General features: G+C 48.0%; 1 protein-coding gene across 2 annotated transcripts in view; it reads right to left on the reverse strand.

Moving 5' to 3' along the window:
• Positions 1-281: 281 nt before the first annotated feature.
• Olfm2 (olfactomedin 2) overlaps positions 282-22,337 on the reverse strand; it is an 86,104-nt gene continuing 64,048 nt past the window's right edge. For both annotated transcript variants that reach the window (XM_038323306.2, XM_038323305.1), the window contains 5 exons: positions 7,550-7,699; positions 5,130-5,276; positions 4,716-4,935; positions 4,320-4,426; positions 282-1,230 (listed from right to left, as the gene is read on the reverse strand). In XM_038323306.2, coding sequence (XP_038179234.1) covers positions 553-1,230; positions 4,320-4,426; positions 4,716-4,935; positions 5,130-5,276; positions 7,550-7,558 — 1,161 coding nt within the window. In that variant the 5' untranslated portion in view covers positions 7,559-7,699 and the 3' untranslated portion in view covers positions 282-552. The remainder of the gene's footprint in view (positions 1,231-4,319; positions 4,427-4,715; positions 4,936-5,129; positions 5,277-7,549; positions 7,700-22,337) is intronic.

Raw genomic sequence — 22,337 nt, forward strand, 5'->3', positions numbered from 1 at the left:
ATTACTTTTAAATGAGTTGCTTTTGACTGAAACACCTTTGGATTGCGTGGGCTTCTCTGGAGGGAGGGGCGTTACAGGATTCCACCACAGGGAATAAAGAGACTCGGTGGAGTCAAGTCTTCTCGAACCACCACTGGGTACAGAGCAACCCAGGCATCAAATGTCAAAGGTCCGGTTTATTCTGGCAACCCGGAAAGAAAATGTGTAAATTAAAAAAAAAAAAAATCCATGCACTCAGATCCAGAGGTAGGGAGGGAGTGAGGGATAAGGAATGTGTGGGAAACAGGGAGGGGAGGGGAGGAGGGATAGTGGACCGAGAGGGGTTTGGTCATAAGGAAGAGAAGCATCCATAAAAAGGCAGAAAGACCCAGAAGTGAAGTATCAAAAGATCAATAAAATGGAGAAAAAGCACAGACAGAGATACAGAGAACAGAAAGCTGGGCTGGGAAGGTAGAGAAAGAAGGAATCTAGGAAGGGAAGGGCATGGCCAAGAGAAGGTTGAGGGGGTCACAGGCAATGTGGGAAGGATCCCCACAGCCTTTGCAGGGGCACCTAGGGGTCCCCGGCAGTGCTGATGACGTGGAAGAGGGTGACATTGTACAGCACCTGGTGCCCGTTGTTCCAGGTATATAGGGCCCGCTCCCTGGGGTTGTAATCCAGCATGGAGATGTGCGAGTACTGGTTGTGGAAGGGCACATCCGTGTACTCGTAGCTGGACGTGTTGGTGAAGTAGGCAAAGTAGACCTTGGCTCCGGCCAGGTGAGAGTTGGTCACATAGAGGACGCCGCAGATCATGAAGGCCTCCCCGGCACTGCGCTTGGGGTACCCGGTGTCCCAGGACCTCACGACCTCCAGGGTGTGAGGGTCCAGCCGACTGACAACGATGTTGCCCGCATTCTGGTTGGTAGTGTACACAGCCCACAGCCCGCTCTCGTCTACCATGAAGTCCATGTCCGAGAAGCCACCCCAGGAATAGGGGAAGGTGTTGTTGTAGCCAGCCCCAGGGAGACTCCTCTGCACCAACACGGAGCGCGACCGGAAGTGGTACTTGACCACCACATTGCTCTGGTACTTGTTGTAGAACAGAGAGCCGTTGTACACCACATGGCCTGTACCTGCCCACGGCTGCGGCAGCAGGTGCTGGATGAAGTTCTGGCCTTTGATGAAGTCTCCCAGAGTACGGAACTCCAGCACCCGGCGGCCTTTGTAATAGCCATCCATGTACCAGACCTACGAGAGCAGTAGCCAGTCACTGGAGAGACTCTAACCTGTGTCCCTCAGGGACTGGCCAACCAGGCAAGATCAACCTTGATTATCAGCAAACAGCCATCACCTGTGTGTCACTACTCAGTCACAGTCCTTCCTAGGACCTTTGTGACTCGTTATAGTTTGGTGATTGTGAGCATTAGTGGGCCCGGGAAGGCAGTTCAGGGGGTAAAGTGCTTGCCACTCAAGCATGAGAACTTGAGTTCGGATCCCCAAAAGAGCTGGACATAGTGGTGCACATAGCTGTAACCTCAGTGCTGGGGGAGTCAGGGACAGATCTTTAGAGCTCATTGACCAGCGGGCACAGCCATATTAGTGGGCTGCAAGTTTTTTAAAGAAATCCTGACTGTGTGGGGGGAGGGGGAGAGTGGAGGGGCCAGGAAGATGAGTCAGTGGGGAAATCAACCTGCTTTGCAAACATGAAGATTAAGTTGGAATCCAGAACCCATCTGAAAACCTTGGCATGCCTACATGTTCCTGTAAACCCAGTGCTTTTGAGGGCAGAGATGAGGCTATCTGGGGCTTGTTGGTTGCCTAGCTCCAGATTTAGTGAGAGTCTGTGGCTAGGGACTAAGACCGAGAACATAGAAGAACAGGGCACCTGATGGCCTCCTCTGGTGAGTTCACACACCTGCACACAAATGTGTACAACACACACAGAGAGACACTAAAAGGAAAAAGAGACAAAGTGGAGGCAACAGAGAAAAACATTTCTTGTTGACCTTGGCCTTCACATGCATGAACGAGCACACACAACAAAAAGATTCTCATGAGTGGTGGTGATTGTAGGATCAGGGAGCACTGTGCACCCAGGAGACTCACAGAGGTCACTGGAGACTGGGCTGAGATTACTCACCAAGTAACATTATTGGATAATAAGGGATCACTTTTAGGTCACGATTTTGTATGGTTGGGAGTTGTTTGTTCTTGTTTTATTTTGTATTTTGAGATAGGGTCTTACTATGTAGCCCAAGCTGGTCTGAAACTCACTATGTAGATCAGGCTGGCCTTGACCTCACAGAGATCCTCTGCTTCCCAAGTGCTGACATTAAAGGGCTGTGCCATCATGCCTGGCCCAAATCCATTGTCAGTGGCTAACTCCTGTAAGCACAAGGTCGCCTGGCATGTCATCGAATCAGCAGCACCATTATCAGCACCACACTAAAAAGCACTCACGGATGCCCTCATTATCCAGCTCAGGTTCGCTATTGAGGGACCACATTGAGGATAAGATAATTAGAGGAATGATGTGGAGGTTCTTGCCCAGGTGTCCCTGCCTGAGAATGCACAGGACTAGATAAGTGCAAATCTGATTCCAAGCTAACCAACTGTTGGGACCATCGTCATCAGTCGAGGTCAGTGATCACAGTGGAGAGGTGTTGAGTTACTGCCTGTGCTCCGTGACACTTGACCACCCTTGTGATGGTTAGCTCCTTAAGATTTATTTGCATGAACCAAAAAGAAAAAAAAAAAAAGGAAAAATCCAGGACAGGCTCTAAAAAAGCTGCAGAGAAACCCTGTCTCGAAAAACCAAAAAAAAAAAAAAAAAAAAAAAAAAGATTTATTTGTATGGGGGGCTTGGAGAGATGGCTCAGAGGTTAAGAGCACTGGCTGCTTTTCCAGAGGTCCTGAGTTCAATTCCCAGCAACCATATGGTGGCTCACAACCATCTGTAATGGGGTCTGGTGCCCTCTTCTGGCATGTAGACAGAACACTGTATACATAATAAATTAATTTTTTAAAAAGACTTATTTTTATGTATTTTATGTATGTGTGCTCTATCTACATGTGCACCTGCATGCTAGAAGGGGGCATCAGATTCCACTACAGATGGTTGGGAGCCACCATGTGGTTGCTGGGAATTGAACTCAGGACCTCCACAGGAGCAGCCCGTGCTCTTAACCACTGAGCCATCTCTCCAGTTCATGATGCTTAGCCTTAATGTCAGCTTGAAACAACCTAGGAAGTGAGTCTCAGTGAGAGATTGTCTGCACTGAGTTGGCCTGTGCGCATGACTGTAGGGGACTGTCTTTATTGTTCATTAAAGTGGGAAGACTCAGCCCATTGTGGGCAACATTGCTTATTAGACAAGGAGCCCTGAACTGTATGAGAATGGAGAGGGTGAGCTGAGCACAACCAAGCAAGATGCATGCATGCATTTCCCTCTGATCCTGACCATGATTGTGGGGTGACGACTAGCTCTGTTTTTAGTTCCTGCTTTGACTTCTCTACAAAGGTGGACTTTAACCTGGAACTGTAAGCTAAACTAAGCCCCTTTCTTCCCTAATTTGCTTTTTGTCAGAGTGCTTTATCAAGTACAGAAATGACACAGACTGGGACCCAGGGAGGACATTGGGTGTCCCTCTGTACCACTCTCCACCTTCTCTGAGATAGGGACTCTAACTGAAGCTGGAGCTGGTGGCCAGTAAGCCCCAGCGAGCCTCCTATCTCTGCTCCCCACAGAACTGGTACACCTGCCACTCGTGACTTTTTACGAGGGTACTGAGGGTTTGAACTCAGGCCCCATGTTTGCGCAGCAAGCATTCTTGCCCACTATGCCGTCTCCCTCCGTGGCCCCCATGCCATCTTCAGCTGTGTGAGTACTCTAGTGCCTGCACCACGACAAGACTGTGTGCGCGTGCAGTTCTCAGAATGTGTCCCCTGGAGCTCAGCTCTCAAAAAGCAGACATGGGCAGACCCCAGTGTTTGAGGTCAGCCTGCTCTACAGAGGGAGACTTTGTCTCGAAAGAAAAAGGAAAAGAAAAAAAAGCCAACAGTTAAGATTACTTACTGACCTTGCAGAGGACCTGAGTTAAATCCCCAGCACTCATATCAGCTGGCCCGCAGACACCAGTAACTCCAGCTCTAGGGAAGCCCAGTGCCCTTTTCTGGCTTTCAGGAGCACTGCAGTCATGCACCCTACCACTCCTGCCCCATGTACACCCACAAATAAAATGAATAAAAATAAAGCCTAAATAAGAGTCACAAATGTGGGTTCTCTGGGCACCTGTAAGCAGCCACTGGCTCTGGCCCCTGGGGACAGGATCACTCACCCGGCTGTCTGCACTGGGGGCCATCGTGTCAGTCATCCAGGAGCCGAATCGGGACCCCATGGCCCGAATGGTAATGGGGTTACTGACCCCTGTCAGCTTCCCACAGCCTGGGAGATGGGAACAGTGGGAGTGAGGAGAGGATGCTCACGGGAGGCAGGACACTTTTGCATTGGGAAGTGCTGGGGCCAAGGGTCAGGGAGGAGATATCCAGGGTATGATCCTAGGATGTCAACACGGGCATAAAGGGCTGGAGATCAAGAGCCAAAACCACTTCTAGCTTTGGGGCCCGGTGTGACCTTGGGTTGGGGATACCAAACACACCTAGCTTTGGAGCACACAGATAGCATTAAGGTTGGGTGCGGGGATCAGGGGCCAAGCTTCGGGGTCAAGGCATACCCAGCTTCTGCGCGCAAGCGTGGAGTCGTGCCTCCAGGGCCATGACGCGCTGCTGCAGGTCCTCGTACCCATAGGCTCCCATTTCCTCCTGGATGGCAGCCAGGTTGCCAGAAAGGTTCCTCACTTCCTCCCGCAGGCGCACAATGGTCCGTGTGTCTGCCTTGTACTGCTCCAGCACCGAGCTCAGGGGCAGCAGCTCCGTCATCCTGTCCTTCAGTTCCTGCTTACCGGGAGAAAATGACCTCTGATCCCAAACCCTGGCCCTTGGCCCATCCCTTCACCCTGTCATCTCAGATGCAAAGCTCAGCCCTTGCCAAAGGATGTCCTCAGGACCCCAGAGCCTAGTCAGCTCCTCATGTCTTCCCAGACATGACCCCATACTTGGAACTCAGAGCTGAACTCAGAAGAACCCACCTGGAAGCTTTTGGCCGACACTGACCCATCAGCTGCTCTGAGCCTTGCATCCAGGCTCCGCATGAGCGTCTCCATGCTGCGAACATACTGGAGATCCCGATAAGTCCTTAACTCAAGGACCTCCATGGACTGGGACACATTCTGGACCTAGAATGAGAACCATTCTGGAGTCAAAGTCCTCCTCCCAGCCATTCACAGAAGCAGAGGCAAGCAGGACCAGCAAAGATGCCTGGCAGCCCTTCTCTCCCCTGGTCTCACCGGGAACCTTCCTATAGCAGGTTCCATCCCCTCCCATCCCTTCATATCTGTCACCTCCTTCTGTCTCTCGGCTTCTGCCCTCCTGACCTGCAGTAAGTTCACCACACAGCAAAGCAGAGGGTGTTTTCCAAAATGAAGATCAGAACCAAATGTAGTGGCACACATCTATTATCCCAGCACTTGGAGGTAGAGGCCAAAGAATCAGAATTTCAAGGGTAGCCTCAAAAGGAGCCAGGAGTGGTGGGTCACATTTGCAATCCCAACACTCAGGAAGCTAAAGCAAGAGGATTGCCTTGAGTTCCAGGTCAGCCAAGGCTACGGAATGAATCTCAAGTCAGTCTGGGTCAGAATGAAACCTTGCTTCTAATAAAAAATAAACGAACAAACGGTAGAGGTGAGAGAGTACTGGGGCTGTGACTCGGGCCTTGCCTGTGTACACAGAGCCCTGGGATGCAGCATAAATTGGGTGTGGTGGTACATTCCTGTAATACAAACCACTTGGAAATGGAGCCAGGAGGATGAGAAGTCCAAGGTCATCATTGTATACGTAGTGAGTTCAAGAGCAGCCTAGGCCAGTGGGTCTCAACCTTCCTAATGCTGCAACCCTTTAGTACAGTTTCTCATGTTGTAGTGACTCCCCCAACCATAAAATTATTTTCATTGCTACTTCATAACTGTAATTTTGCTACTGTTATGATTTATAATGTAAATATCTCTGTTTTCTGATGGCCTCAGGAGACCCCTGTGAAAGGGTCATGTAACACCCCCCAAAAGCATCGAGGCCCACACGTTGATAACCACTGCCCTAAGCTATACAAGACCCTGAGGCACACACCAGTCATGCCAAAAACAATTTTCTTTCAGCTACTGTGAACAATCAAAGGCATGACATGAGAGTCCACAGCTGTGGGGCAGAGTGGGATTCTGGGAGCCAGTGGCAGGGGCTGCAGGTGCGCAGGTGGCTCCTCTCTGCCAAGCCTCAGCTTCCTCCTCTGTACAGTGAGGGTTGCAGACCTCACAGCTGACAAATGGACAGTGAAAGGCACTTTAGTCAGCAAACAGAGAGTCCAAAACATCCTGGGGACAGATGAAGTGGAGGCAGCCAGGGTGAAAAGGAGTCTCGTGTGTGCGTGCATGTGTGTATATATCTGTATATCTAAGTGTGTTTATGTGTGTGTGCATTCATGTCTGTGTGTATGTGTTTTGTGTGCATACATATCTGTATAAGTGTGTCTGGAGGCCACAATCACCCTCCACCTATTTTTTGAGACAGGGTCCCCAAGCTCATACTTCACCCAGAGTGGTTCAGGTTCCCAGCTGTGCCTGTCTCTCTGCCTTCCTAGCAGCAGGGTTACAGACATACACTGCCAGACCTAGCTTTTCTGTAGGTAATGGGTATGTGAACTCAGGTCCATGTTACCCATTTGACCCACTGAGCCATATCCCTCACCTCCGCCTCCCCTTTAAAGTATTTGAAAATTACATTTGTTTGTTTGTTTGGTGTGTGTCAGAGTACACCTTGTGGGAGTTCATTCTCTCTTCTAACCATGTGGGACCTCAGGTCATCAGGCTTGGTGGCAACCTGCCACCCTTCCCAGCCTCCCCTCCAGCAGGATCTTCCTACGTAGCCCAATCTGGACTCAAATTTGTGGCAGTCGTCATGCCTTGGCCTACAAAGCCCCGATATTATAAGTGTGCACCGCCACTCCCAACTGCAGAATCTTTGCTGAGCCTTGGCAGTACCAGTTAGACCCTCACTGGAAAAGGACACCAAGTACCTTCTTAGCATGGTGACCCAAGGCTGCCAGGCCTGAGAGCACAAGGAACTTAATGCTGCCCATGAAACTCCCTGCTCCCTAAGAGCTAGAATTTGGGGAGCAGAAGCAATTGGATCTCTGAGCTGGAGGCCGGTCTTTTCTACAGAGTAAGTTCCAGGATAACCAGGGCTACATAAAGAAACCCTGTCTCAAAAATAAATGAATAAAGAATAATAAAAATCAAAGAAAAATGAACAAATACAAAATCTACATAGATGGGATCCCAGTCATTGGCCACTTTAGAACAATCCACCTGGCTGGATCTGCTGTGGTTCAGCCTAGATGGAGATGCAAGAGACCATCTCAGCCTCCCCACACTCCCCTCGGCTCCTGTCAGGTCCCTACCTTCTCCATGAGCTGCCGAAGCTCTCTGCTCCGACCGTCTCGGGCACAGGTGCTCTGTGCAGGGATCACAGCCGTGCAGATGCATTTGCCGTCAGGTGCCTGGGCGGAGGTGTAGAGCTGCCAGCCCTCTTCTGGACTCTGGAAGAGAGTCTGCAGACGAAAGGATGTAGTCAGAGAGGAGGAACCCAAAGAGGGCCCCTCCATCTTGCCAGGGAGATGGCTTTGCATGCTGAGGACCTGAGTTCAGATGTCAAGAGTCCATGAAAAGAGCCAGGAACAGAGACTGGCTGGTCTCTGGAAGCTTGCTGACCATACTGGCCAGCTGGACAACTCTGTAGGCCAATGAGAGGCCCTGCCTCAAACAGAAGGTGGGAAGTACCTAAGGAGCATCACCAGCTGAGGTCTTCCTCTGATCTCCACACACATGTATATGTGCAATGTGCACACACACATGCACACATACAAACAGAGAGGTAGGGGAGATGGCTCAAGAGGTAAATACAGCTGTGAGGGCCTGGGTTTGGATCCCTGCAACACTAGACACGGTAGAGCGTGTCTGTAATCTTAACACTGCACTACTACATCAAGGTGGGAGATGCAGACAGGAGAAGCTTTGGACCTTATACCTTGGCATATACAGGGATGAACAAGACACTGTCTCAAACAAGGTGGGCAGCAGGGACTGAAACCCAGATTGTCTTTGGACTGCCATATGGGTGTTGTGTCTCAGGAAGCCCAGGATGGCCTTGAACTAACTGTGTGGCTGAAGGTAACCTTGAACTTGTGACCCACTTGCCTCACCCTATGTGTGGCGGCCGCACTTACATTCGCCATTACAAGATGGCGCCGAGGGCTAAAGTAAACAAGTATGTGGCGCGAACTTTTCGCGCCACATCTGCCTGGCAACAGGTTTCCACCAATCCTTTTCTGCCACGTCACCTAATCAGTAGACACGCCCCGTCCTCCTCTATATAAGCCGCCACCCAGCCCGGCTCGGGGCCCCCTGCTTCCAGCTCTCCCTCAACCAAGCAGCGCTTCATTAAAGTGTGATCAGAGAAGAATCCTGTGTCGGTGGTGATCTTTCCCTGCTGGTCAGGGTTCGCTCGCCGCAGCTGGTGCCGAAACCCGGGAACTTCGGCGGACACACACAGGGGGCCGAAAAGGATTCAGAACTCTACACACGAAGCGGTCGGCGCCGGTAAGTATCCTTAGGTATGCTTCTTGGAGGAATTAGTCCTTTGTGGTTTGCACTAGCAGTGGTTGTTTTTGCTGTAGTGGTTTATGCCTTTTGCATTTTTATCCGTTGTCATAGACCAGGAGAGGAGTGTCTCTGCTGTAACATCTAAAGTGAAAGTAAATCCGTAGCAGATAAGGCGATTTTTCTGCCCTTTTGTAAGCCTCTTGTAGAAAAGTGAGCAAAGATGGGCAACGATCAGTCTGTCTCCAGTGTATGCGATTTTGTAGATCCCATACAGCGGTTACTACAGGAGAGAGGATTGAAAATCTCGAAATCCACCATAAAGGTGATTGTCGGGGATATTGATCGCATGGCGCCGTGGTTTGCGGTGTCTGGGGATCTAAATCTGCATTGCTGGAGAAAGCTAGGCAAAGATTTGGAGGCAGCAAAGGAACAGGGGCAATTAAAGAAGGGGACTTATCCTTTTTGGAGATTAGTACACTCCTGTTTGAAAGACGGAAAAAATGTAGAGGAGTTAAGAGAAGGAAGGAAAATGTTGGCAAGACACCAGGACAGCCTTTCAGAAGCAGGTTCAAAGACAGAGGAGGATACTGAAGAAAAGTGCACGGTAATAAGGAACAAAAAAGGAGAAAAGAAAGATATAAAAGAAAAAGAGGATCCTAAGATAAATAAACCTTCAGCACCTCCCCTATATCCGGTGCTGGATGAATTCGCAGCCTTGCGGCTGGCTGAAGAAGAGCTGGTAGAGGCAGAGGAGGAGAGCTTAGAGGAGGAAGATGCACGTTATGAGGAGGAGAGATATGGGCCAGCTCTAAAAGTGCCTACTAGAGAGTTTCCCCCTCCTTACGTGCAGCCCAGGAGTAGCTGCCATTTCATCGACAGGGGCACTCTTGCGCAGTTAGCTGTGCATTATCCACCTTCAGTGGTGGTATTTCCTGTTTTTGAGGATCAAAATCAACAAAGATATCATGAGCCAGTCCCTTATAAAGAGTTAAAAGATTTAGTGGAAGCGGCAAAGACTTATGGAGCTAATGCGCAGTATACCCGCACATTACTGACTCGGTTGACCACCAGAGCTATGACACCAACAGATTGGTGGGAAATTGCTAGAGCATGCCTTTCTACAGGTCAATATCTAGATTATAGATCTATAGTAGTAGAAGCTGCTCACACTCAGGCTCGAGTAAATGCGCAAACGCCAAATCGAGCTCCCTGGAATGCAGACATGTTATTAGGGCAAGGGCAATGGACGGCTAATCAAACAGCCTATCCAGTGGAGGTATATCAACAAATTAATGAAATTTACACAAGAGCATGGAAAATGATACCAAAAAGAGGTGAAGTGACGGGCAACCTTACTAAAATTATTCAAGGCCCTACTGAACCTTTTTCGGAGTTTGTGGCTCGCATGATGGAAGCTGCAGGAAAAGTTTTCGGTGAGGCGGAAGAAGCTATGCCTCTGGTTCAGCAGTTAGTGTTTGAACAGGCTACTAAAGAATGTAAGAGAGCCATCATGCCGTGGAAAAATAAAGGACTGGATGCTTGGCTTAAGGCCTGCCGAGAGATAGGCGGCCCTCTAACTAATGCTGGCCTAGCGGCTGCTATGCTAGCAGTCTCCAGGGGGCAGGGAAGATCAGGTACCTGCTTTAATTGCGGGAAGCCGGGGCATGTACGAAAAAATTGCCCCCAAGGCACACATAAAAAGAGCCAAGGTCAGAGACAGCCGGGCACATGCCCGCGGTGCAAAAAGGGAAAACACTGGGCAAATGAGTGTCGATCCGTAAAGGATATCAATGGACAGCCCATACCTAATGCAACATCAGCCATGTCAAAAAACGGGCAGAAGGGCCCACTACCCCAGGGCCCGAGAATTTATGGGGCAATTCAGGAGCCAAACATGAGACCACCCCAGTCATCAGAAGGGCCACCACAGGCTCCGCAGGGTTGGACCTCCGTGCCACCACCGGATTGGTACTGACTCAGAGTATGGGTGTTCAAGCTATAGACACAGATATGTCAGGACCTCTAGAGGAAGGAACAGTAGGACTAGTTTTAGGAAGATCCTCCAGTACTCTTAGAGGGTTATTAGTGCTACCTGGAGTGATCGACCCTGACTACAAAGGCATTATTAAGGTAATGTGTCATTCTCCGTTTGGCATCATTTCGATTGCACCCGGAGATCGTATTGCACAATTGTTAATTCTTCGATCAGACCATGAAAAATTTCCCTCTTATGAGAAAGAGAGGGGCAAGCGAGGGTTCGGCTCCTCTGGGGTTGAACTAGCATGCTTGTCTATAGGACTTGATGATCGCCCCATGTGTACCCTAGAAATAGAAGGAAAGCTCTTTACGGGCCTATTGGATACCGGAGCGGACAGAAGTGTGATGCGTAAACAGGATTGGCCGAAGAGGTGGCCGTTACAGACGGCTGCACAAACCTTACAGGGTCTAGGATATCAAAATACTCCAGATATGAGTGCTAAGCAATTGCATTGGAGGATGGAACACAGTCAAGGCATTTTTCAGCCTTTTGTCATAGACCTTCCTTTAAATTTATGGGGAAGGGATGTACAACAACAATTAAAATTGATAATTACCAATGATTATTCTCAAGTGAGTAAAGATGTCATGAAGGCACAAGGCTTTGTACCAGGAAAAGGGCTGGGGGCTCGCCTTCAAGGACGAAGTGATCCCGTGTTGCCCACTCCCAAATCTGATCGGAAGGGCTTGGGTTTTTCCTAGGGGCCACTGATGATGCGTTACGCATCCCCTGGGGCACAGATACACCCGTTTGGGTGCCTCAGTGGCCCCTGTCTATGGAAAAGCTCCAGGCCGCACACATATTAGTTAAAGAACAACTTCAGCTTGGTCATATTGAACCTTCTGTGTCTCCTTGGAATTCTCCTATTTTCATCATAAAAAAGAAGTCAGGAAAATGGAGGCTGCTGCATGACCTTAGAGCAGTTAATGCACAAATGCAACTCATGGGATCTGTCCAAAGAGGGTTGCCTCTTTTAAGTGCTTTACCAAGAGATTGGCCTGTTTTTGCCATAGATGTTAAGGATTGCTTCTTTTCTATACCCTTGCATGTTTTAGATAAACATCGTTTTGCATTTACTGTTCCCTCTATAAATCACGAACAGCCTGATGAACGCTATCAATGGAAGGTCTTACCACAGGGTATGGCCAACAGTCCCACCATGTGCCAGCTATACGTGGATCAGGCGTTACAACCAGTGAGACGTAGTTTTCCAAAAGTTAGGCTGATCCATTACATGGATGATATCCTATTGGCAGCAAAACAAGAGCATATGCTAGAACGGGCATTAGTTGCCCTGGAGGCATCCTTAAAACAAAAGGGGCTGATTATTGCCGCCGATAAGATTCAAAAGACAAGTATTATAGAGTTTTTAGGAGCCCATGTTACCCCAAAACAGATTTTTCCACAAAAAATTTGCATTCGCACATCACATTTACGCACTTTAAATGATTTTCAAAAATTGCTCGGAGATATAAATTGGCTGAGAGGATATCTCCCCATTACCCGTGAAGCTTTGCAGCCGTTGTTCTCAATATTAGAAGGAAATCCTGATGTAACGTCACCTAGAGAGCTTACACCCAAGGGAAAAGAAGCATTAAAGATAGTGGAAAAGGCCATAGAACAAGCGCAGGTTCTTCGGTTTGATCCAGAACAACCATTATTGCTTTGCATTCTGCGCACTGTTGGTCATCCTACTGGAGTATTGTGGCAGACAGGCCCGATTTGGTGGATACATGGTCATACACTTGGTTCACGCACGTTAAGCTATTATCCTGATTTAGTGGCACAACAGGCATTATTGGGAGTGAAGTTCAGCTTGACCACCTTTGGAAAAATGCCAGAGAAGTTAATATTGCCCTATACCAAAGATCAAATTGAAGTTTTGACAGGGACTACTGATGATTGGGCCGTATTGATTTCCTCATATTCAGGCGTTATTGATAATCATTATCCGTCTGATAAATTGCTGTCCTTTGTGGCACAGAATGTTGTATATTTTCCAAAGATTACCAGTGCTTCTCCTTTGAATAATGGCTTGACTATTTTTACTGATGGGTCCAAAACTGGAATTGGAGCCTATATGGTATATGGCTCCCCGCCTGTTACTCTGAAATTTCGCTCTGGAGCACCCCAAGTCGTGGAGTGTCAAGTAGTATTGGAGGTCTTTAAGGCCTTTCCCCATCAGCCTTTTAATTTGTATTCTGATTCATGCTATGTAGTTAATGCTGTAAAACATCTGGAAGTGGCTGCATATGTTAAACCTAGTAGCATGGTTGCATCTTTGTTATTACAAATTCAGAATTGTATAATTCAACGTGCTAAACCATTTTTTATCGGTCATATTAGAGCTCATTCCGGTCTTCCTGGACCTATGACTGAAGCTAATGATATGGTTGATAGGGCTACCAGGGAAATGGCTTTAGTTGCCCTGGATCCTATGCAATCGGCTGAACAATTTCATAGAAAGTTTCATGTGCCTGCAAATACCCTTCGCCTTAAGTTTAATATTACTCGCGACCAAGCGCGTGAGATAGTTAAACAATGTTCCTCCTGTGTGATCTTTCATCATCCGCCTCATATTGGGGTTAATCCACGTGGGTTAAAGCCACTTACCCTTTGGCAGATGGATGTTACTCATGTTTCAGAATTTGGTAAACAAAAATATTTGCATGTTTCCGTGGACACTTGTTCAGGTGTTATACATGCCACCCCGTTATGTGGTGAAAAGGTCCTTAACGTAAGGACCCATTGCCTAGAAGCCTGGGCTGCTTGGGGCAAGCCTTATTCTTTAAAAACTGATAATGGCCCGGCATATGCCTCTAAAAGTTTTCAACAGTTCTGCTCTATTTTCGAAATTAATCATACTACTGGTTTGCCCTATAATCCACAAGGACAAGGCATCGTGGAAAGGGCTAACCGCACCATTAAGGAATTGCTTCAAAAACAAAAAGGGGGAATAGCCGAGGGCGCATCCCCGCGAGATAGAATATCTCTCGCTCTCTTTACATTTAATTTTTTGACCTTGGATTCCAATGGCTGTTCAGCCGCGGAAAGACATATGGACCACAGACACAGAAATACAGAATTAGTAAAATGGAAGGATGTAATTGATAACAAATGGTATGGACCGGACCCTGTGATACAGAGGTCCAGGGGAGCTGTTTGTGTCTTTCCTCAGAATCGGCCAGATCCGGTGTGGATCCCTACCAGACTGACAAGGATCGTGACAACACTGGAACAGCCTGACGAAGAGCAAGGAGATGTTGCTGCTCCTGATCCTGTTGGTGAACCTGCCGGTTCCAGTTGAATCTGAAGAATCTTATTTCTGGGCTGTGGCCCGTACATGGCCCATTCCAATTCCTGTTCACAATGAGTCCACAATATTGCCACAATTTTTTGTTGATAGTTGCCAATTGAACTTAGTTTGCAAAAAGGTGGATGCTCAGGAACAGAAATTTAATCAAACTGTAGTGCCCCTAGCAGGAACTTTATGTTTTACCACAAATCAGAGCACTTCTATCTCAGACTGCATCTTGCTAGATGCTATGAATCTTACTGTAGCTAGAGATCCATTTTTAGAAGATACCCCTAATTTTTTGAGAAAGGCCATTAGCGTAGCCCTGCCTCAGGTCAGATCTGGAGCTAAATCTGGATCTGGCTCCTATTTCGGTTCCAATGATACTGTTAATGTTACCACTTATGGGATCAGTTGCAACCTTACAACGCCCAATTGGGTACAGGTTAGCAAGGTTAATAATAGTGATTCACAGGTTGGCAATAGTAATCATACTAGTAATAATATTTTTTCTTGGTCTGTCCCTAGATGCTCTGGTAATGATTTGAGCTATCCCCCTGAATTTGTGGATTGCAGAGGACGATATGATAAGTTTTACAATAATTCTGGATGGGTTCTTAGGAATCTTAACCATTTTAAGGTTAAAAGAAAACTTATGATAAAGGTTGGATCACCCTTTACACCATGGATACTTATGAATTCCAGAGGAGCTATAACTGAGTTGTCTCCATTTGCTACATTTGTTCGCTCTGGAATAATTATGTTAAATAATTATACAGGGATTATGAATCACACTTCTAAAGAAATTAATATAACTAGTGTAGAGAAAAAACATAATACTACTCTACGGCAAACCAGAGTTTGCCTGGATCCTCCCTTTGTCTGGCTTTTGTTTAATACTACAGGGAGTTCAAATAATACTGCAGTTGATTGCAAGAAGGATAATTGCTCTCTGTCACAATGTTGGAATTTCTACCATTCAGGTGCGATTGTTATGCGCATCCCTACCTTTGTGTTTTTGCCTGTAAAAGCCAATCCTAAGAACTTCCCATTAGCCACCCTGGTTCGCCGGAAAAGGGATTTTGGCATTACAGCAACTATTGTGACGGCTATTGCAGTGTCTGCTGCTGCAGCTGTTACTGCAGGAGTAGCTATGGCCAATCAAGTTCAGACAGTTACTTTTATCAATTCCGTGGTTCAAAAAACCTCGGAAGCTATGTATATACAAGAAAAGATTAACCATCAATTAATGTCAGGTATTTTATTGTTAAATAAGAGAGTTGATTTGGTGGAAAGAAATATGTTAAAAATGTTTGATATAGTTACCTTTGGTTGTGTAGATCGTACTAAGCATTTGTGTGTTACCCCCTATACTGCTACCCTTAATGAATCCCGAGCGATTTCTCAATATCTAAATGGCAATTGGACAAGGGAATTGGAACAATTGCAAGCAAATTTTAGTTTGAAGATTTTGGCTTTGAATCAAACCCAGGCGACTATGGTTTCGCTGGGGGAATTTACAGATTGGCTGGTAGATACCTTTTCATATATTAAGGAATGGGCAGGGGTTGGCGTGCTAGGATTAATATTAACTTCGGGAGTGATATTGGCGTTGTTTCTGATTCTAAGGCTGATTCGGGTAAGGAAACGGGAAAAGGTGGCCATTGCTCGTGCCCTCGCAGCCTTGGAGGCCGGTAACTCCCCCCAAGCTTGGATCAGCATCTTACAGGACTCCTGACCCTAATCCCTGCTTTTGCACCCGAAGGCCATTGAGCCATTGCACTCGGAAAGAGGGATCGATGAGGTTCCCCTGAATCTGGGGATGTGTTGTCCTGGACAGGAGGTTTTGCACCTAAGAGTGCACTGAGTAGATCCACTCAGGAGATCATGACCTTATGCATATGGGTAGTCCCGCTTATTTTTCCCATCCCTGAGAAAAACGGGACATGTCTACATTTTCAGGGTAAGGTCCTCTGACCTCAGCCTTGACTGTCTTTTAAATTTCATAAAATTAAAAGGGGGGAACTGTGGCGGCCGCACTTACATTCGCCATTACAAGATGGCGCCGAGGGCTAAAGTAAACAAGTATGTGGCGCGAACTTTTCGCGCCACATCTGCCTGGCAACAGGTTTCCACCAATCCTTTTCTGCCACGTCACCTAATCAGTAGACACGCCCCGTCCTCCTCTATATAAGCCGCCACCCAGCCCGGCTCGGGGCCCCCTGCTTCCAGCTCTCCCTCAACCAAGCAGCGCTTCATTAAAGTGTGATCAGAGAAGAATCCTGTGTCGGTGGTGATCTTTCCCTGCTGGTCAGGGTTCGCTCGCCGCACCTATGGAGTGCTGGGATTACAGGAATGCACCACCACCCTTGTTTAGTAGGTGGGCCTCCTGCATGATAGGCCAGCCTTCTGTCCACTGAGCCCCAGCCCAGAAAGGGAAAGTTCAGCGCTGTAACCCTCAGTGTGCAAAGGGACCTAAGAACAGCCACCGTTTTTAAGAAGTGGTAACTTTGAGCTGGATGTGGTACTGCATGCCTGTAAACTCGACACTTGGGGCTGAGGCAGGGGGATCCTAAGGTGGAGGCCTGCTGCAGCTCCTTAGAGAGACCCTGCTCCAGTCTGGTGCATGGTGCACTCCTATAGGCCCAGCTACCTGGGAGGCTGCTGAAGGGCAGGAGTTCTGTGTTGGAGCGGGTCAAGCTGACCTCATATCCACACCAAGTTTGAATCAATGCAGCGATCTCCCGGTAGTGCTTAAGGAAATCCTGTTTCAGAACTAAAAAGATGGAGGGAGCTTCTTAGAGAGCAGACCTCTGGGTCAGAGGAGATGGCTCAGTGGATAAAGAGCTTGCTGTATTAGCACGGGGAGCCAGGCTTGGATCTCCAGAACCCACATAAAAAGCCACAGCTGACTGGAGCAGAGTGAGCAAGGGCCCAAGTGAAGGGGGCAAGGGTGGGGAGGTGACAGTGTGACAACGAAGGAGTTTGGTTTCCAGTCATGGTGGCCACGGAGGGGTCTAAGCAGAAGAGAGATGTCCTCTGACTTAGGAACTTGCTGAGAGTCCAGCCCAGTGGCTGCTCAGGTCTAGGCAAATGGCAATGAGCAGTCGCCATGATTTGAGAAGTGGAGGCGTCTGGTCCTAGTTAGCATGTTTGTTTTTGTTTTGAGACAGGCACTCACGTAGCCCATGCTGGCCTTGAACCCCCTATCGTAGCCAAGGATGATGGTGAAATCCTGATCCTCCTGCCTCCACCTCATGAGCTGCAGGGTGACAGTCATGTGCTTCATGTTCACTCTGTTCGTGCAGCGCTAAGGAAAGAACCCAGACTTTGTACATGCTGGGCAAGCGCTCTGACCACCAAGCCCAGCCCAACCTATAGACACCATGAGTGTTTTCTGGAGAGGCAAGCAATATGAAATCCGTCATTTGCATGACTGCTGCTGATCCCAAACAGAGGCACTACCCAGGAGCTGAGGCAGGAGCAGTCATGGGGACTCCTGCTGCACACTTCCTTCTCTTCCCACTCAACCATTTTTTTATTGAAATGTGAGGAAAGGAGCTAATACACAGTGAGCTCTACTCCTCACTAATTTGTAAGAAAAATAGCCCATTCACAGACCACGGCATTGAGTCAAGCTGAGTGTATATACTCCCTGCCGTAAGAGCCCATGTGACCTTCCTTGACTGCACTCTCCTCCGCTTTTTGTTTGGCTTTACAAGTCACATTCATTTATTCATAGTGTGAGTGTGCAGTGTGCATGTGGTGTGAGTGTGCAGTGTGTGTGCATGTGTGGACAAACGTGTGCCAAGGAGTGCATATGCAAGCCAGAGGACAACTCCATATCCACAGTGTGGTTCCCAGGGATGGTTTGGTGACAAGTGCCCTTACTCTCTGAGCCGGCTCACCTACAACCTTCTTCCTCTTCCTTACATTTAGAATTAGGCAGAGCCAAGGCTCATGCAGCAGAAGTCACTGAAGTCACCTCCCTGAGGATCGATAGGTAGTTAATGGCAGCCGAGGGAGAGACTAAGGAGGCCACAACCATCTCTAAGGGTTGGTAGGCAGTTAATGGTGGCTGGGGAAGGGAGCTCAACACTCTGCCTGAATTAACAGGAGAGGAGGAGCCATTCCTCAGCAGTAAGGGGCAGACGGCCCTGAGAACAGTCCCTCATTCATGCTCTGTAAGCAACCCCCACGAAACTCACTGGTTCTCTCTCTCTCTCTCTCTCTCTCTCTCTCTCTCTCTCTCTCTCTCTCTCTCTCTTTCTCTCTCTCTCTCTCTCACACACACACACACACACACACACACACACGTCATGAAGGTGAAAGTGGGTGCTGGTTGGGAGGGAGGAGTTGGCAGGAGTGGGAGGGGACAAGAAAGGTGATGAGGTGATGGGATGAATATGAGTAAAGAACATTATGTGTGTTATGAAAATGTCATGACCATTATTATGTATAACATGCTAATAAAAACTTAAAGGAAGATGCAGGGCCCCAGGGCCCCACCTAGGACTCCCCGAGGCTGTCGTAGTCCAGTCTGTACTCAGAAAAGACACTCCTAAGGTCCTCACCCCAGGTCCTAGTGAGTCGTGCCTCTCCTGTACAAGAACTTGTTTTGTTTTGTTTTGTTTTATGTGTAGGGTGTTTTGCCTGCACGTATATGTCTTCAGTTCCCTGGCGCTGCAGTTACAGACAGTTGTGAGCTGCTGTGTGGATGCTGGGAATCAAACCAGGGCCTTTTAGAAGAACAACAGCCAATGCTCTTAATCACTGATCCAAGCCTCCAGTCCACTGTGGGAGAACTCTAAATGTTGTTGTTGTTGTTGTCTTGGTTTGGTTTTGATTTTTCAAAACAGGATTTCTCTGTCTAATAACCTTCTTAGCTATCCTGGAACTTGCTTTGTGTAACAGGCTGGCCTCGAACTCACAGAAATCCAACTGCCACTGTTTCTCCTGCTAGGATTAAAGGTGTTTGGCACAACCCCCATCTACCTGTGGGAGAACTATTGATTTTGTTGTGTTTTGTTTGCTTTGAGACAGGACTTCATGTAGCCCAGGCTGGCCTCAAGTGCACTATGTAGCCAAGGATGACCTGGGTTTGATACTTCACCTCTGGGATGACAGGCAAGTGCCACCATGGCTAGTTTTCATGGGAGAACTGGTGGCTATTCTAGAATATCTCAGCGAGCCAGGAGGCCTGGGCTGCGGCATCTGGGACTGTTCATCAACTCTGGGTCCATGGGGTCGTTTTTCTCCCCCCCCCCCCACAAGTGCCTCCAATAAACAAACTATGTCACGCCAAATTAGTTTCAAGGGTGCCTGCATACTGCATCCCATAAAGCCCAGTGTGGTGGCCTGTGCTTTGCCTCCATGTATGGTCTGTGCACCACATGCATGCCTGGAGAGACCACATGCATCCCATGGAACTGTTGTAGCTTTGAGCTGCCATGTGGGTGCTGGGAATTGAACATAGGTCCTCTGGAAGAGAAGCCAGTGCTCTTAGCTGCTGAGTCTCACTAAACTGGCCCAGGCTGGTCCTCTTGTACAATTTCTGTATCCAGGTACTGGTATCACAGGCTTAGTCCACCAGACTCAGCCAGTAGCCCCACCTAACCCAGGAAAAACGACCACAAAAGGCTTCCCCTGCTCTCTGAAAAAAGCACCATTGCTTAGCCTCCTTTCAGAACAAATCCACTTCTTTCGAAACTGAACAATGAACAGGAGCACAAATGTCTCTGCCTATCCTCCCACTGGCTCAGGTCCCCCAAGCAATTAGGCTAGAACTCCTCCATAGATTCTCATTTATGCACAAACAAAGCGGCCCATCCGCATAATTAGCATCTCCGGCCTGTGCCTCCAACATGTCCTTTGAAGCAAACAAGACTTCTTCCAACAAATGAAACATTGAATTGTAAAAGAGAAGCAAGCATCGCAAAGAAGGCTTCTGTGGCTTTCCTAAGATAATTGTGCAGCGCGTGCCTTGCTGGAGTGTTCTCTGCAGCCGTGTGATTAAATGCCTGGGGTTTGGCTGCCAGGTCTCAGCCCACTAAAACCCCAAGTTTTGCCCTGCAGGGTTAAGTTCAAATGCTCCATCAAGTTCACGTCTTTGGAAGGCGAGGGAATGGCCTAGGAAGGTTGATGTTGAAGAATCCAAATGCCGTTTCTTCAAGGCTGGGGTCTTTCTTGGTAAGAAAGTCCCTGATTCCTGGAAGGTCTTATCCTGAGAGACACTAGTCCATCTCACTTAAAATGACAGTGTGAAGCCAGCAAGGTGGCTCAGCCAGCAAAAGTGTTTGCCACTAAGCTGACGACCTGAGTTCAGCTCCTGGGGACCCACAGAGTAGGACTGAACTGTCTCCCCCAAGTTATCCTCTGACCCCATATATGTCAAGGCATTCAGTGCTTCACATGAATACACAAATATATGTAAAAAAAATTAAATAGAGGAAAATCTTGGGTACAGGAGAAAACAGAGGATCCCTCATCTCTGTCCAGCAGGGAATTGAGAATTCCAGCACAGACACCAGTGACAATTCTGTAATCTTCGAGGAATCTCACCAGAAAACCCATTTACAGGAAAGGGCACATCCTAAACCCTTTGTGCAACCCCAGTGGCTGGTTTTACTCTATCCAGTTATAACTCCATCCCAGGCATGTCCTGAGCCACCCCATAATATCACCAAAAGATGGGTTTTTGTTTTGAATTTTTATTTTTCTTTTTTTGAGACAGCTCTGGTTGTCCTGGAACTCATTTTGTAGACCAGGCTAGTCTTGAACTCACAGAGATCCTCTAGCCTATGCCTCCCAAGTGCTGAGATTAAAGGTGTGAACCACCATGCCCAGTGATATGAATCTGCTGGAGCTTGATTTACACGCACTTGTGAGCCACCTCTCATTGTTGCTAAGAACTGAGCTCAGGTCCACTGCAAGAGAGAATCATCTCTCCAGCCTCCCAGGCACTCTCTTTTGCTGAATTCTGGTTCCCATCTTAATATTCCTGCTAATGGGCTCTAAGAGGATAAGCTATGCCCTCAAGTAGCTGTTCTTCAAATCACATTTTGTGAGCTTGGAGCTTTCAAATACTTTCATGGAAGCTGCTGCCCCAATTAAGCACAGGCTCCATAGTAGGTTCAGGGTTAATTAAGCCTGAGACACACAGAGCAATGTAAAGACCCTGTCTAGAGTCACCCAGTGAGGGACCAGGGCATGGCTCAGTGGTAAAGGACCTACCTAGAATCCCCCAGTGAGGGGCTGGGGCATGGCTCAGTGGTAAATGGCCTACCCAGAATCCCCCAGTGAGGGGCTGAGGTGTGGCTCAGTGGTAAAGGGCCTACCCAGAATCCTCCAGTAAGGGGCTGGAGCATGGCTCAGTGGTAGAGCCCCTGCCTAGAATCCCCCAGTGAGGGGCTAGGACGTGGCTCAGGAGTAGAGCCCCTACCTAGAATCCCCCAGTGAGGGGCTGGGGCGTGGCTCAGTAGTAGAGCCCCTACCCACAGTCCCCCAGGGTATATGGTTCAGCACTAGCCTTAGTAGTTATGGCAGTCTTGAGTTTTATCTGCAACTCTGCTAAAATGAAGAAAAGAAAAAAGCTTCCTGAGACAGAGGGATTGTGGCTGGATCCCCTGGGGGCAGCCACCCCGAACACTGGCTGTGGGAGGCTTAGCCAACTGGAAGAGAGCAAGCAGCTGCCTCTTAATAAAATGAGGATGGAATCGAATTTGAGACTGGGTAATTTAATCAGCAAGCTGAGGTGGCTTGGGGCTTATATATTTATTTGGACTTTTCCTCCTTCCAGAAAAGCATCTAAGTGGTTTACAAGGATATGTAAAACACCACACAATGGATCCAATTAAATTTGAGAGTGGGATCAGACACACTGGGAGGGCAGGCTGCCAATCCACCACCAAGGTGGTCAGATGTCTGTTCTTGCACTTTATCCAGCCAATTTGAGACTGAAAATCCAGCCCACAAAAATCATAAAGATCATATAGCCAAGTACCATGCTGCTATAAGAATCTTTTTAAGAAGATTTTTAAAATTAAAATAGTGTGTGTGTGCATGTGCACGTGCACATGCACACACTCCTGTGCCATGATATGGGGTATGTGTTAGTCAGAGGACAGCTTACAGTTCTTATATACCATATGGGTTCTGGGGATTGAACTCAGGCTATCCAGCTTAGTGGCAAGCATCTTTACTTACTGAGTTCTCTTGCTGGCTCCTACAAGGATTTTTATTAGGGCACTTCTTT

The sequence above is a fragment of the Arvicola amphibius genome, chromosome 3, assembly GCF_903992535.2.
Source record: "Arvicola amphibius chromosome 3, mArvAmp1.2, whole genome shotgun sequence".
Taxonomy (NCBI): domain Eukaryota; kingdom Metazoa; phylum Chordata; class Mammalia; order Rodentia; family Cricetidae; genus Arvicola; species Arvicola amphibius.